The sequence below is a fragment of the Aquarana catesbeiana genome, linkage group LG05 (assembly GCF_042186555.1).
Source record: "Aquarana catesbeiana isolate 2022-GZ linkage group LG05, ASM4218655v1, whole genome shotgun sequence".
Lineage (NCBI taxonomy): Eukaryota > Metazoa > Chordata > Amphibia > Anura > Ranidae > Aquarana > Aquarana catesbeiana.
Window position 1 is genome coordinate 650,153,817 of NC_133328.1, and position 14,849 is coordinate 650,168,665.

General features: G+C 46.9%; 1 protein-coding gene across 1 annotated transcript in view; it reads left to right on the forward strand.

The window, feature by feature from the left end:
- The window catches only part of LOC141145678 (uncharacterized), a 703,163-nt gene that overhangs the window by 633,429 nt on the left and 54,885 nt on the right, over positions 1-14,849 (forward strand). Inside the window, exons 12-14 of the mRNA XM_073632527.1 lie at positions 1,819-1,932; positions 2,684-2,749; positions 12,018-12,134. Of these exons, the coding sequence (XP_073488628.1) occupies positions 1,819-1,932; positions 2,684-2,749; positions 12,018-12,134 (297 nt within the window). The remainder of the gene's footprint in view (positions 1-1,818; positions 1,933-2,683; positions 2,750-12,017; positions 12,135-14,849) is intronic.

Consider the following 14,849-nt stretch of genomic DNA (forward strand, 5'->3'; position numbering starts at 1 on the left):
GTTTAAAGCTGATAATTTGACTCATCCATTGTTAAAATACAACCACACTAAGCGAGTGTGTCCCGTGTGTCCAGACGGCGGTGTTATGTGCAACTCACCCCCCGTACAGTGCAGCAAGTTCTAAACATCTGATGCCGGTGAGAGCACTCAGACCACGGCCGATCACTCGCACTCCAGCTCCTCCATTCAGTAAACATCTTAGATTATTTCCAGCAAAGGCAAGGCGTTCTGTGACTGGAGTAGAGGAGATTGTGTTGTGCATCCACCCCCTCCTCCAATCACAGGGTGCCTTGCATGATATTGGGGGTAAGTTGCAATTACCATACAAATTGATTGAAAGGTTTCTTCCACTGGAGGTATTCGATGATGTTGGGAGATTGAAGGATTAATTGTGAATGGAAGGGGGAGGCTTTTTTTTGGGGGGGCTATAAAGTTGCCCAGATGGCAGCACAGACATCTCTCCTGAGGAAGTCATATTCAAATTGAATGTGCTGAGTGGGGAGGGTTTGTGATGTGATGCGACGGGGTTGCAGGAAAGAAGTTTGCTCCATCTACGGCTGGCCTTTCTCTCCTAACTTGTCGTCATTAGTGATGGGCCGAACAACCCCCCCCCCCCCCCCCCCGGTTTGGTTCCCACCAGAACTCCCAAATGGGGAAAAAGTTCAGCCCGAGCCGCAAACCCTATTAAAGTCTATGGGACCTGACCATGAAAAATCAAAAGTCCCCATTTTGAAGGTTATATGTAAGTATTGGCCATAAAAGGTGCCCGGGTACTGCCCTGGGGGACATGTATCAATGCAAACATTTTTTTAAAAACAATTGTTCTTTCAAGAGCAGTGATTTTAATAAATAATACAGTAAAACAATGAAAATTAAAAATTCCTTTATCTATAGTGCCTGGGGAGTCCCCTTAGTCTGCCTGTAAAGTGGAACATCTCTACCATGTATAGAACCTGCTGCAGCAAAACTGACATTTCTAAAGAAAAATAAAATTACATTTAAATTGACTCGTGGTTGCAAGCCAATCCAACAAAAAAATAAAAAAAAAACAAAAAAACAGTGTGGGGGTCCCCCTTCCCAGTCCATGCCAGGCCCTTTTGGTCTTGTATGGATTTTAAGGGGAACCCTAATGCCAAGATAATAAAAAAAAATGGTGTAGGGCCCCCCTAAAATCCATACCAGACCCTTATCCGAGCATGCAGGTCAGGAAAGGGAAGGGACAAGTGAGCGCCCCTCCCCTCATCCTGAACCATACTAAGGCTACTTTCACAGTGAAGTGCCACTAAAACGCTGGTTGAAAAATGCCTTCAGTGTGAAAGGGGTCTTAGACTGGAGCAGACAGAATCTGGAGTCGCTCTGCATAGTAACCAATCAGCCTCTAGCTTCAGCTTGTTCAGTTTAGCTTTAACAATGAAAGCTAGAAGTTGATTGGTTGTTCCAGATTTTGGCTGCTCCACTCTTAGTAGATTTCCCTCAATGTGTCCATTGCGCCCCCTGGAGGTGGGTACATGAGCCATGCTGGAGGCGGGGTCTTGTCATACTGATCATTACTTCCTATGACCCCAATCCCTCCCATCCTGTCATCAGACCCGTCCATGTGTGTGCGGTGATCTCTGTGCCACGCAGGTGGCAGGGAAATCATTCTATATAAAATAACGATCGACTATATGTATCCCTGGAGGGGGGAGGGGATGGAGGTTTTGCTCTGTAATAAAATGCAGTTTTGATTTAAAAGTGTTGATTCCCATTGTAGAAGAAAAGCCGGTCCTGCCCGGTCCTTGTCATCACCGAATGATAAATTTGTGTTTTATTCTGTAGAAGTCGATGGATTCCGGAGATCTGACAGTCCCAGCAGAACCCAGCGAGATCCGCATAATGGAGACCACCACAAAACTCCCGTGCTGCCGGTGGCCAAGAAGGGACCCTTGCAAGGTAAGGGAATGGAGGTGACACTTTGGGGTCTATTTATAAAAGAATCTCCAGAACTATTCGTCCAGCACTACTCCATGTACATTCGTTCTGTACGAGGGATCCAGCGGGTGGGGGGATGGGGAAAAATCGAATGTTCTTCAGGTGTTTTCTCTTTGGGACGAATGTTCTTATGATTATTAATAACATAAATCAGCGGGCGCCGCCTCTCACCTGCAGATGGAATGAGCGCTAATAGATTATGAAATGTATATAAAAGTATTATGCATGAAATAAAAGTACGGAGAATTCAGGGAAGAAACTGAACGTTCTTTTTCTGGAGAAGAAACACTTTGTGATGATCCAGAAGCAGCAGAAAGAGCGAGAACTCTGGAGCTCCGCCCACTTTAATTCCATAAAGTATTTTGTGGACGGAGGAATCTGTTCCTTTCTTTTTATTTAATCAGACGGCTGGCCGATCAAAAAAAACACGACCGATCTTTGGCCATCTTTATTGGATTACAATTTGATAGATGAGCCACAGGATAATAATCCCATAGACTGGTGATGGTGATAATAATCATATGGAATCATCATCATCAATCCATCAACATTTGGTTAATTCTCCCAGAACGAATGTACATGAAGTTTTTCAGGACGAATATCTGTACACATTTTCTATAATTAGACCCGTCATGTCTGTGGGGTCGTCTGCCGCCATCTTCTGACTGATCCGTCACTTTACTAATACCGATCATCTCTTCCCTCTCCACAGAACTGTACAGGAGGGGGTGGTCCATTTGTCAGGCCTCCATCCCATAACATCACCGCCGATGATGAGGTAATCGGGGGTTCTATGTGTTATTCCCGGGGGGGGATATCAGGAAATTCTGCCCCTCCCCCTCAAAGTGATATTTCATTGTCTAGTAGACTGGCCCCTTTATACATCCCTACCTACTACTTCCTGTACAACACTGAGGGGGGGTGGTGTGACCCCTGGCAGGAGATTCACCTTCACTTCCTGTCCCATATCCACAACAGGAAGTCACAGGATGACGAGAATATGCGATTGTCATAGAACACGCCCTCCAAACCGTTCAGTGATGTCCAAATCGTGTATTTACCAAAAATTGCCAGCCGGAAAAAATGCAGTTTTATAAATGAATCAAAACAATAAAATGAATAAACAACTTCAAGAAATAAAACTTTAGAAGCCTCCATCACACCAGAGTCCTCATCAGAGTCCCTCCTTACATCAGGGCCCCCATCAGAGTCAATTCTTTACATCAGGGCCCCCATCAGAGTCCCCCCTTTACATCAGGGTCCCGGTCACGCAGGCCACATACCTGAGATGAGACCGAAGTAGTGGGGAGGCCTCCCTAAGTACAAAAGGGGCAAAGAAGTAGAATGGTCAAGGTACAAATCCGAGGTCAATGGCAAGCTGCAAACAAGAGTAGTCAAATAGGTTTCCAGGTCACAACAGGGCCAGACAGATCACACACTAGCACAGGAACAAGGGGGAACTGAGGATAACCCAGCAATTTGGCAGTGTCTGGGCTGGGCTTATATAGGGAAGTTTGAGGTCACTTCCTGTGCGCCTCCTGGGCATTTTCCTGCCTTTTTCTATCAGGTTGAGGTCACTTCCTGTGCGCCTCCTGGGCATTTTCCTTCCTTTTTCCATCAGGTCTTTTGCGCAAGGTGTGGGTTGACGCACTGAGGCGTCTTTGGCGCATGCTCAGTTATCCTCTTGTGGCAATGCACCATTGGCGCATGCATAGTAAGCCCTGGACCCTTACAGAGCCCCCCCCCGAAGGAGCGGCCTCCGGACGCCTGTCCGGGATGAAGCTCGTTGAAAGAACCGCCAGAGAAGATCTGGAGCATGGATATGCAACTTGGGTTCCCAGAAATTATCTTCTGGGCTGTAACCCCTCCACTGTACCAGAAATTGGCATCCGCAGCCCCTTCTACGGCAGTCCAGATGGCCTCCACCTCCTACTCCTCAATCCCTTTAAGCATAGAGGGAGGCGGAGGACGGGCCCCACGTTCCTCAAAGGGGTTCGGGGCCACGGGCTTCAGGAGGGAGGCATGGAAGACAGGGTGGATCTGGTAAGTTCGAGTTTGTAGACAACAGGGTTGAATCGGGACAGGACAGAGAAGGGCCCAATGAACTTAGGGTCCAATTTCTTGGAGGGACAGGCCAACTTCAAATGCCTGGTAGACAGCCAAACCTTGTCTCCCGGTTGAAGAGCAAGGTCCCCCCTGCTGCCTTCGACCATAGATGGTAATCCAGCTGTGCCTTGGCCATGGTATCCTCTAAGCTCTAAGTTGTTGTGTAGAAACTCTACTCTGTTCCAGACAGCCGGGACCGAAGCGGAACCTGGACAAAGGTGAAGAAACAACGAAGGTACTCTTAAAGAGTTTGGTTCGTGCATTCCATTGGTCTGAGGGTGGCAGGCCGAAGAGTAGTGGTTCTCGATGTCTAGAGCAAGACAGAGCTCCTTCCAGAATTTAGAGGTGAATTGGATCCCACAATGCGATACAATATTGCTGGGGACCCCATGGAGGCGTATGATCTCCTTGATAAAAGCCTGAGCTGTTTCTGGGGAAGAAGGAGTGCCAATCATAGGAATAAAATGAGCCATTTTTGTACGGCGATCCACAACAACAAATATGGATGTAAACCCATCAGAGGGTGGTAGCTCCACTATGTAATCCATGCTGATCTGTTCCCAGGGTCTAGAGGGAACAGGCAGGGGGCGTAGGAGACCCCATGATTTATTATTTTCAGTTTTGCTGTGATTGTATATGGGGCAGGAATTGACAAAAGTGTGGCAGTCTGCCCTGAGGGTAGGCCACCAAAAGGTTTGCAAAGCAGATTGGTGGTTTTGGTCACCCCGAAATGTCCTGCTAACTTGTTGTCATGGCAGAGTTTGAGCACAGGAACTCTCAGTTGAAGGGGCACAAACACAGCATGGTCATGGAAGAAACGTCCGTCCTTTTCTTGCAGATGTTCTAATGAGGGCAGTTGGTCTAGAGTGGAGGCCAGTTTAATCCTGGACAAGAGGTTATCCGTAAGTAGGAAGAAATTATAGGCAGGGAGTATAGCGTCTATCGTTGGCGAGTTATCTGATGTTGGATACGTGCGGGATAAAGCATCAGGTTTACAATTCTTGGATCCCGGACGGTACATGAGATGCATTTGAAATCAGGTGAGGAAGAGAGCCCTTCTGGCTTGTCTAGGTCTGAGACGTTTAGCTGTACGGAGGTTATATGACATAAAGGGGGTTGTGACCTGTCCATACCAATATTATGAACGCTGACATGTCTCCATCCCAATTAGCAATGCCAAAAAAGAGAGAGAACGAAAAGCGGGACTTTAACGAGACATGTCAACGCATAAATATCAATTAATTGGCCAGGCGCATATAGAGTTGGCCTGTATCCAATGTAAATATATATTCCGGACATCAATAATATATAACCAAAGGGACAATGGGCATAATCACAAAGGATTTACAACAATTATTCGTGTAAAACATCATTTAATACATCATTAGACATAAGGAAAATTAATAAAAAGTCAATCAATCAATGAATATGGTAGATATAAAAAATATACAGTTACAGTACAAGTGGTTGTTAGATTGTAGGCATCCTTAAGTTGTTAACTCTACGCGTTTCTTGGCTTACAACCAATCATCAGGAGTTCAGATGCATAATAACTAAAAAATAATAAAGCAGCCATTAATCTAATGATTGACACAAACATGTCGAAAAAACAAAAACTACAATAGTACTCACAAGTTGATGGGTAACTGATAAAATGGGAGGGTAAACCGGCCTGCAGAGTCTCACCCGGGGTTGAGGCAAGGACCAGCCCCCCAGAAGTATATCCCAAAAGGAGGAGGCCGCCATCTGGACCAGGACATCCCACACACACCCATGGCCCAACGAGAAAGGAGGAACCTGACAAGCGCATGTGGAGTACTGTGGGGGAAGAAAGGAAATGTGAGTGGGGGTCAGGGTGAAGTGAGAAAACCATCCAAAAATGAACAGATGAGAGTGAATGGGGAGTGTGGTAAGGAGCATAAGACAAGGGGGGGGGAAGTGAAGTGAAAGTGTTTTAAAGGGAGATATAAGTGTAGAAAGTGTAAAAGCATGGATGGCTGGGGAGAGTGAAGGAGATTACCTGTGAGGTGCAAGTGTAGCGTGAGCCGGTCATCCCTACACAGGTTGAGGCAGCATGTGGAGTGGGCTAGCCAGAGGCCGCCGCCATATACCCCAGGCAGGGGGCGTGTCCCCGCCAGCGTCATGAAGGGACGTCAATGTGGCGCACAGGGAGGAGGGAAGAGTCCACTCACGATCAGAGTGATCGGGGCGGAGTCCACTCCTCCTGTCGCCATGACTCCCGGTGGAGTGGAACACTGACGCCCGTAGTGCGGCATCATATGACGCCGCACACTGGGCGCAAATACATAACGCCGATGTGTCGAGGTCAAGGCCCGCCCCCACCATGGTATGGGGCGGGTAAGGGGCCGCAAACTGGGCACATCGCAACCCCAGGGATGAGACAAAACCAGACCACAGACCAACCTCCCACTACCAAATTGAACAGTGAGTAGTAAAGAGACACATAATGGAGTAGTCCAAGTAAAGGGATGGAAAAGTATGCTCTGAATTAAATCAGAATCAAAATATGCATAAAGTAGTCAGCAAGTGTCTAGCTGATGAAAAAGGAAAAAACAAGATAAAGATGTGGAAAGCTATGATAAACTAGAAAGATTCATAACAAAGATAATACACTGGGTTCTGAAGTATGGCTGGTCAGGTCAGGGGAAATGGGTGTTTGCCACCCTGTATTTGGTTATATGACATAAAGGGGGTTGTGACCTGTTCATACCAATATTATGAACGCTGACATGTCTCATCCCAATTAGCAATGCCAAAAAAGAGAGAGAACGAAAAGCAGGACTATAACGAGACATGTCAACGCATAAATATCAATTAATTGGCCAGGCGCATATAGAGTTGGCCTGTATAATGTAAATATATATTCCGGACATCAATAATATATAACCAAAGGGACAATGGGCGTAATCACAAAGGATTTACAACATGTATTCGTGTAAAACATCATTTAATACATCATTAGACATAAGGAAAATTAATAAAAAGTCAATCAATCAATGAATATGGTAGTTATAAAAAATATACAGTTACAGTACAAGTGGTTGTTAGATTGTAGGCATCCTTAAGTTGTTAACTCTACGTGTTTCTTGGCTTACAACCAATCATCAGGAGTTCAGATGCATAATAACTAAAAAATAATAAAGCAGCCATTAATCTAATGATTGACACAAACGTGTCGAAAAAACAAAAACTATGGGGCAGGAATTTATGTAAGCATGGCAGTCTGCCTTGAGGGTAGGCCACCAAAAGGTTTGCAAAGCAGATTGGTGGTTTTGGTCACCCCAAAATGCCCTACTAACTTGTTGTCATGGCAGACTTTGAGCACAGGAACTCTCAGTTGAAGGGGCACAAACACAGCATGGTCATGGAAGAAACGTCCGTCCTTTTCTTGCAGAAGTTCTCCTGAGGGCAGTTGGTCTAGAGTGGAGGCCAGTTTAATCCTGCACAAGAGGTTATCCGTAAGTAGGAAGAAATTATAGGCAGGGAGTATAGCGTCTATCGTTGGCGAGTTATCTGATGTTGGATACGTGCGGGATAAAGCATCAGGTTTACAATTCTTGAATCCCGGACGGTACATGATATGCATTTGAAATCAGGTGAGGAAGAGAGCCCTTCTGGCTTGTCTAGGTCTGAGACGTTTAGGTGTACGGAGGTATTCCAAATTCCTATGATCAGTGTAGATAAGTATAGGGTGCGAGGCTCCTTCCAATAGATATCGCCATTCTTCCGGGGCCAGTTCAATAGCAAGGAGTTCCCGGTCCCCTACATCATAGTTCCTTTCAGCTGGGGACAACTTCCTGGAAAAAAAGGCAATAGGATGCAACATGGCTGTGGTTTCATGGCGCTGAGAAAGGACTGCCCCAACCGCAATCTCTGAAGCATCGACCTCCAACACGTAAGGCAGGGCTGGGTCATGATGGCGAAGGACCGGGGCAGAGGTGAATTGCTTCTTGAGTTTGTCGAAAAGCCGTTTGTGCTGAGGGGGACCAGAGAAAACAACTGTTTTGCTTGGTAAGTTGTGTGATAGGTGAAATTATGGACGAGAAGCCTTTGATGAATCTTCTATAAAAATTGGCGAATCCCACGAACCTCTGGATGCTCTTACGGTCCGAGGGTACTGGCCATTCAAGAACTGCAGTTACCTTCTGGGGGACCATGCCAGAAGTCAAAATAATGAGGCCAAGAAATTGTATGGTATCTTTCTCAAACTCACATTTTTCAAGCTTGGTGTAGAATTTATGGGCTCGGAGGCAAAAAAGGACTTTTCGCATGTGGATGTGATGTGCCTCGAGGGAAGGTGAAAAAACAAGGATGTCATCTAAGTACACTATCATGAAAAGGTCAAGAAAATCCTGAAAGATGTCGTTCACCAAGTGTTGGAAAGTTGCTGGGGCGTTACACAGCCCAAATGGCATGACCAGATACTCAAAATGGCCAAACCAAACAAAAGGCCATTTTCCATTCATCGCCCTCTCTTATCCATTTTAAATTGTGGGACCCCTGTAGGTCCAATTTAGAGAAGACCTTGGCAGTGCGGAACCTCTGAACGAGCTCAGGGACTAGAGGCAACAGGTATAGATTCTTGATTGTGATACTGTTCTATTCTCTATAGTCGATACATGGTCTTAAAGAATGGTCCTTGTTTTCCTGAAAGAAGAGTCCAGCGCCAGCAGGAGAGGTAGAGGGCCGGATGAACCCTTCCCTAAGATTGTCATCAATGCATTTTCGGAGGACTTCTAATTCAGGCTCAGAGAGTGGGAAGATCCTCCCAAATGGTATTGCAGAACCAATAAGAAGCTCAATGGGGCAATCATATGGCCAGTGAGGCGGTAGGGATTCAGCCCCCTTCTTGTCGAAGACGTCCAGGAAGTCTCTGTAAACCTGGGGGAGAAGAGTGTTGTCATCTGTGGAAAGAGGATGAACCGTCAAACAGGCTCGTTGTGGGAAACAGTTGTGTAAGCAATAGGGTGAGCGAAAAGACAAAACTTCAGTGGACCAATCAATCTGTGGCTGGTGCTGTCGAAGCCACGGTAACCCCAAAATAACTGGAAAAATGGGGGAAGAAATCACGTCCAGCCGAAGATATTCCCAATGGTCTGCTTCGGTGGTGGCCAATATGAGGGTGGTCTCATGGGTTATTGGACCCGAGGTTGATGTGGAGCCATCTGCCAGATGAACGGTAAATGGCTGGGGCTTCTTGCATAGTGGGATTCCATACTTTTTGGACAAATGGATGTCAATAAAGCAGCTGCAAGCCCCAGAGCCAATAATGGCTGCTACTCGGATTATCCTTACCAGTATCTGCAAAAAGAGGCTGAGAGTGAGATGCGAGGATTTAACAATGTACGGCGAAACAGATGTAGGTTCGATCCATTTACTTGGCCTAATGGGACATCCCTGAAGAAAGTGACCCGCTCCTCTACAATACAGGCATAGATTGTTCAGGCGACGGTGTTGTCGCTCTTCGGGTGTGAGGGGTGCATTAACTAAGCCGAGTTGCATCGATTCTGCGTCATGAATTGGGGTTGATACGTGGGTCTCAGGGTGGTCTCTGGTGTGGAGCCATGGGTACTCGTGGGAGCATCCATGTGGGACGGGCCATACCGGATCGTTCCCTGCGACATTCTCTGAGTCTACGATCAAGCTGGATAGCCAACTGGATTGTAGGTTCCAATGTATCCTCTGAAGAGAAGGTCCTAGGCTGTAAGGTAAAGTAAAGCTGACAGGAGTTCCTGAACTTGTGGTGAACCCTTGAAAAGCTTTCCGGCAAAGGAACCCATTGTTCAGGAGCTGGAGTAGAGATGGGCTGCTCCATAGCTATAACAGGTGGTTCTGCAGGGCTCAGAACTGAGGTATTGGCCATTGCAGTCAGCCGACCTTCCAGTTAAAAGTACCATTCTTGTATGGACGTCAGGGCCTGAGACACAGAGGCAACTTGTTGGCACAGGGCCTCGAAGGCGGAAGCACTCCCCTCAGTCTCAGACATGGCTGGAATATTCTGTCACGTGGGCCACAAACCTGAGATGAGACCGAAGTAGTGGGGAGGCCTCCCTTGCACCTCAGGTCCTTGAAGCCTCTGAAGATCGAGACAGAGACTTGGTGGACACCGAGTGGCACGGGTGCCAGGGGTGCAGAGCACTGTGCAAGCCTTAGTCTGAGATCCGAGCTGAGGTCAAATCCAGTTTGGCAACGAAGTATAAAAGGGTTAATCAGAAGAAGAATTGTCGAGATCCAAGCCGGGGTCGGTTCCAATCTGGCAGCTAAGTACAAAAGGGGCAAAGAAGTAGAATGGTTAAGGTACAAAGCTGAGGACAATGGCAAGCAGCAATCAAGAGTAGTCAAATAGATTTCAAGGACACAACAAGTTCAGACAGATCACACACTAGCACAGGAACAAGGGGGGCTGAGGATAATCCAGCAATTTGCAGTGTCTGGGCTGGGCTTATATAGGGAAGTTTGAGGTCACTTCCTGGGCGCCTCCTGGGCATTTTTCTGCCTTTTTCCATCAGGTATTCTCAGGTGCTTGTTGGCGCACTGAGGCGTCTTTGGGGCATGCTTAGTTGGCACGGATTTCCTCTTGTGGCCATGCGCCATTGGTGCATGCGTAGTAAGCCCTGGACTCTTACAGTCCCGATCAGAGTCCCCCCTCCCCTTACATCAGGGTCCCCATCAGAGTCCCACCTTATATTAGGGTCCCGATCAGAGTCCCCCCTGGAGCAGACAGAATCTGGAGCCGCTCTGCATAGTGTTGTGGAAATTTTTATTCATGTATGTTGTCAGATGTCCCCCAGTGTCAGTTTTCCTGTAACACGTGCATGCGAGCGTATTCACCCATACAGACGTTGATGGAAGACCATTGGCTGCGGAAACCATCCCATGGACACAACAGATCTGTTTGCTCTTTTAGTGATGTTCATGTATGCCTCACCAAGAGACTGGCCACCTCATGGCGATTGCATTAACGCTCCTAGCAAGCAGATCTGCGTACATGGGAACCATAGCATAATTATACAAAATGATGGCCCAATGAGCCATGATAGAGTACGGCTCAGGTTGATGGTAGCGGTGGGAATGTGCACACGATCGTGTTCAGAGCCATGTAAGTAGTGTTCAAATTGTGAGACCGCATGGCTCTGCACACGACCGTCTGCACACGTCACTGCTGGAATTCTATTTAATTACATACATGTGTGTGATTGGTTCTTTTGAAAGAATACAAGTGTCTGATTGGCTGTTTCTGAAGCCACCACCTTCTTTTGTTATTCATGTTTATAGTAGAAATAAAAGCAGTAGAGCATTCTATGGAGGATTCTGCTAAGCTCAACATGATACCAGCGTCTGTTTGTGTTACTTGGAGATATACAAGCGCGCTTTCCCGGCATTATACAAGAGAGCTATGATTGTGCTTATTAGCGCACAGAATTCTTAGCTTATAGGGGAAGCTTTATTTAATCCCCAACAATAGTAGCCAATCAGCCTTTAGCTTCAGCTTGTTCAGTTTAGCTTTAAAAATGAAACCTAGAAGTTGATTGGTTGTTCTGGATTTTGGCTTCTCCACTCTTAGTAGATTTCCCTCAATGTGTTCATTGCGCCCCCTGGAGGCGGGTACAGGAGCCATACTGGAGGAGGAGTCTTAGCATACTGGTCATTACTCCCTATGACCCCCAGCCCTCCCGTCCTGTCATCAGACCCGCCCATGTGTGTGCGGTGATCTCTGTGCTGGGCAGGTGACAGGGACATCATTGGATACAAGATAACAATCGACTATATGTATCCCTGGAGGGGGGAGGGGATGGAGGTTTTGCTCTGTAATAAAATGCAGCTTTCCTTAACAAGTGTTGTTTCCCATTGTAGAAGAAAAGCCGGTCCTGCCCGGTCCTTGTCATCACCGAATGATAAATCTGTGTTTTATTCTGTAGAAGAAGTCGATGGATTCTGGAGATCTGACAGTCCCAGCAGAAGCCAGCGAGAGCCTCGTAATGGAGACCACCACACAACTCCCGTGCTGCCGGTGGCCATTAAGGAAGCCTTGCAAGGTACGGGAATGGAGGTGACTCTGGAGCTCCGCCCACTTTTATTCCATAAAGTATTTTGTGGACGGAGGAATCTGTTCCTTTCTTTTTATTTTTATCAACTGGCTGGCCGATAAAAAAAAACACGACCGATCTTTGGCCATCTTTATTGGATTACAATTAGATAGATGAGCCACAGGATAATAATCCCATAGACTGGTGATGGTGATAATAATCATATGGAATCATCATCATCAATCCATCAACAGTTGGTTAATTCTCCCAGAACGAATGTACATGAAGTTTCTCAGGACGAATATCTGTACACATTTTCTATAAATAGACCCGTCATGTCTGTGGGGTCGTCTGCCGCCATCTTCTGATAGATCCGTCACTTTACTAATACCGATCATCTCTTCCCTCTCCACAGAAATGTACAGGAATGGGTTCAGGAACAGAATCAGTCAATAACATCACCGCCGATGATGAGGTAATCGGGGGTTCTATGTGTTATTCCCGGGGGTGACATCAGGAAATTCTGCCCCCTCCCCCTCAGAGTGATATTTCATTGTCTAGTAGACTGACCCCTTTATACATTCCTACCTATTACTTCCTGTACAACACTGAGGGGGGGTGTGTGACCCCTGGCAGGAGATTTCCCTTCACTTCCTGTCCCATATTGTAATATTGTTTTCTTGCACAGGGCTCAAAATTTCAAGTCCTGAGCTACTAGCCAGACGTCAAGGGTTACTTGCCACCAGTTGCTCCGCCCAACCCCTACCCTGCCCCGCCCCTAATCCCGCCCTTAAACTGGCCCCTAAACCCGCCCTCACAAAATGACACTTAAATGTTTTATGCAGAGCTAAGTTATAAAAATATTAACAACTTTATCTGTGTCCGCCAATGCAGCCTGTGCCCGCCAATGATGCAGCCTGTGCCCACCAATGCAACCTGTGCCCACCATGCAGACTGTGTGCAATGCAGCCTGTATCCCATGCAGTTTGTGCCCACCATGCAGCCAACCTGTGGAGGGGAAGAGAGGAGAGCCGCCGGCTGGATGATCAGAGCAGGGAACATCACTGCTTTCATTTCAATAGCTGTGTGTTCCCCCGCCGTGCGCCGTCACATAAGCCCCTCCCCTTGTCCGGGAAACTTTGATACATGTCACCCGTCCTAGGATTGGACGGGTGATCTGTCTATCATAGTCCTGGAAAAAGAGGAGGGGCTTATGTGACGGCGCACAGCGGGGGAACAAATAGCTATTGAAATGAAAGCTGTGATGTTCCCTGCGCTGATCATCCAGCCGGCGGCTCTCCTCTATTTCCCTTTGTGATCGGCGGTGCTCGCCCCCCCCGCTCCCAGGCAGCCCTTCTCGCCAGCCCTCAAAATCCACTCGCAAAATGCGAGCGGGCGAGTGGAATTTTTGAGGGCTGTTCTACCTGATCCTTTTGTGTGCGGTCATTTACTGACTCTTGTGGGTGTTAGCCGTCTTCTCCAGGTGTTTTAAGCTGATAATTTGACTCATCCATTGTTAAAATACAACCACACTAAGCGAGTGTGTCCCGTGTGTCCAGACGGCGGTGTTATGTGCAACTCACCCCCCGTACAGTGCAGCAAGTTCTAAACATTTGATGCGGGTGAGAGCACTCAGACCACGGCGGATCACTCGCACTCCAGCTCCTCCATTCAGTAAACATCTTAGATTATTTCCAGCAAAGGCAAGGCTTTCTGTGATTGGAGTAGGGGAGATTGTGTTGTGCATCCACCCCCTCCTCCAATCACAGGGTGCCTTGCATGAAGTTGGGGGTAAGTTGCAATTGCCATACAAATTGATTGTAAGGTTTCTTCCACTGGAAGTATTCGATGATGTTGGGAGATTGAAGGATTAATTGTGAATGGAAGGGGGAGGCATTTTTTTTGGGGGGCCATAAAGTTGCCCAGATGGCAGCACAGACATCTCTCCCGAGGAAGTCATATTCAAATTCAATGTGCTGAGTGGGGAGGGTTGGTGATGTGATGCGACGGGGTTGCAGGAAAGAAGTTTGCTCCATCTATGGCTGGCCTTTCTCTCCTAACTTGTCGTCATTAGTGATGGGCCGAACAACCCCCCCCCCCCCCCGGTTTGGTTCCCACCAGAACTCCCAAATGGGGAAAAAGTTTAGCCTGAGCCGCAAACCCAATAAAGTCTATGGGACCTGAACATGAAAAAATCAAAAGTCCCCATTTTGAAAGTTATATGCAAGTAATTGGCCATAAAAGGGGGATGGGTGCCCGGGTACTGCCCTGGGGGACATGTATCAATGCAATCATTTTTTTTTTTAAACAATTGTTTTTTCAGGAGCAGTGATTTTAATAAATCATACAGTAAAAAAATGAAAATGAAAAATTTCTTTATCTATAGTGCCTGGGGAGTCCCCTTAGTCTGCCTGTAAAGTGGCACATCTCTACCATGTATAGAACCTGCTGCAGCAAAACTGACATTTCTAAAGACAAATAAAATTTAAACTGACTCGTGGTTGCAAGCCAATCCAAAAAACAAAAAACAAAAAAAACAGTGTGCCAATCCATGCCAGGCCCTTTTGGTCTGGTATGGATTTTAAGGGGAACCCTCATGCCAAGATAAAAAAAATGGTGTGGGGCCCCCCTAAAATCCATACCAGACAATTATCCGAGCATGCAGGTCAGGAAAGGGAGGGGACAAGTGAGCGCCCCCCCCCCCTCCTGAACCAAATTAAGGCT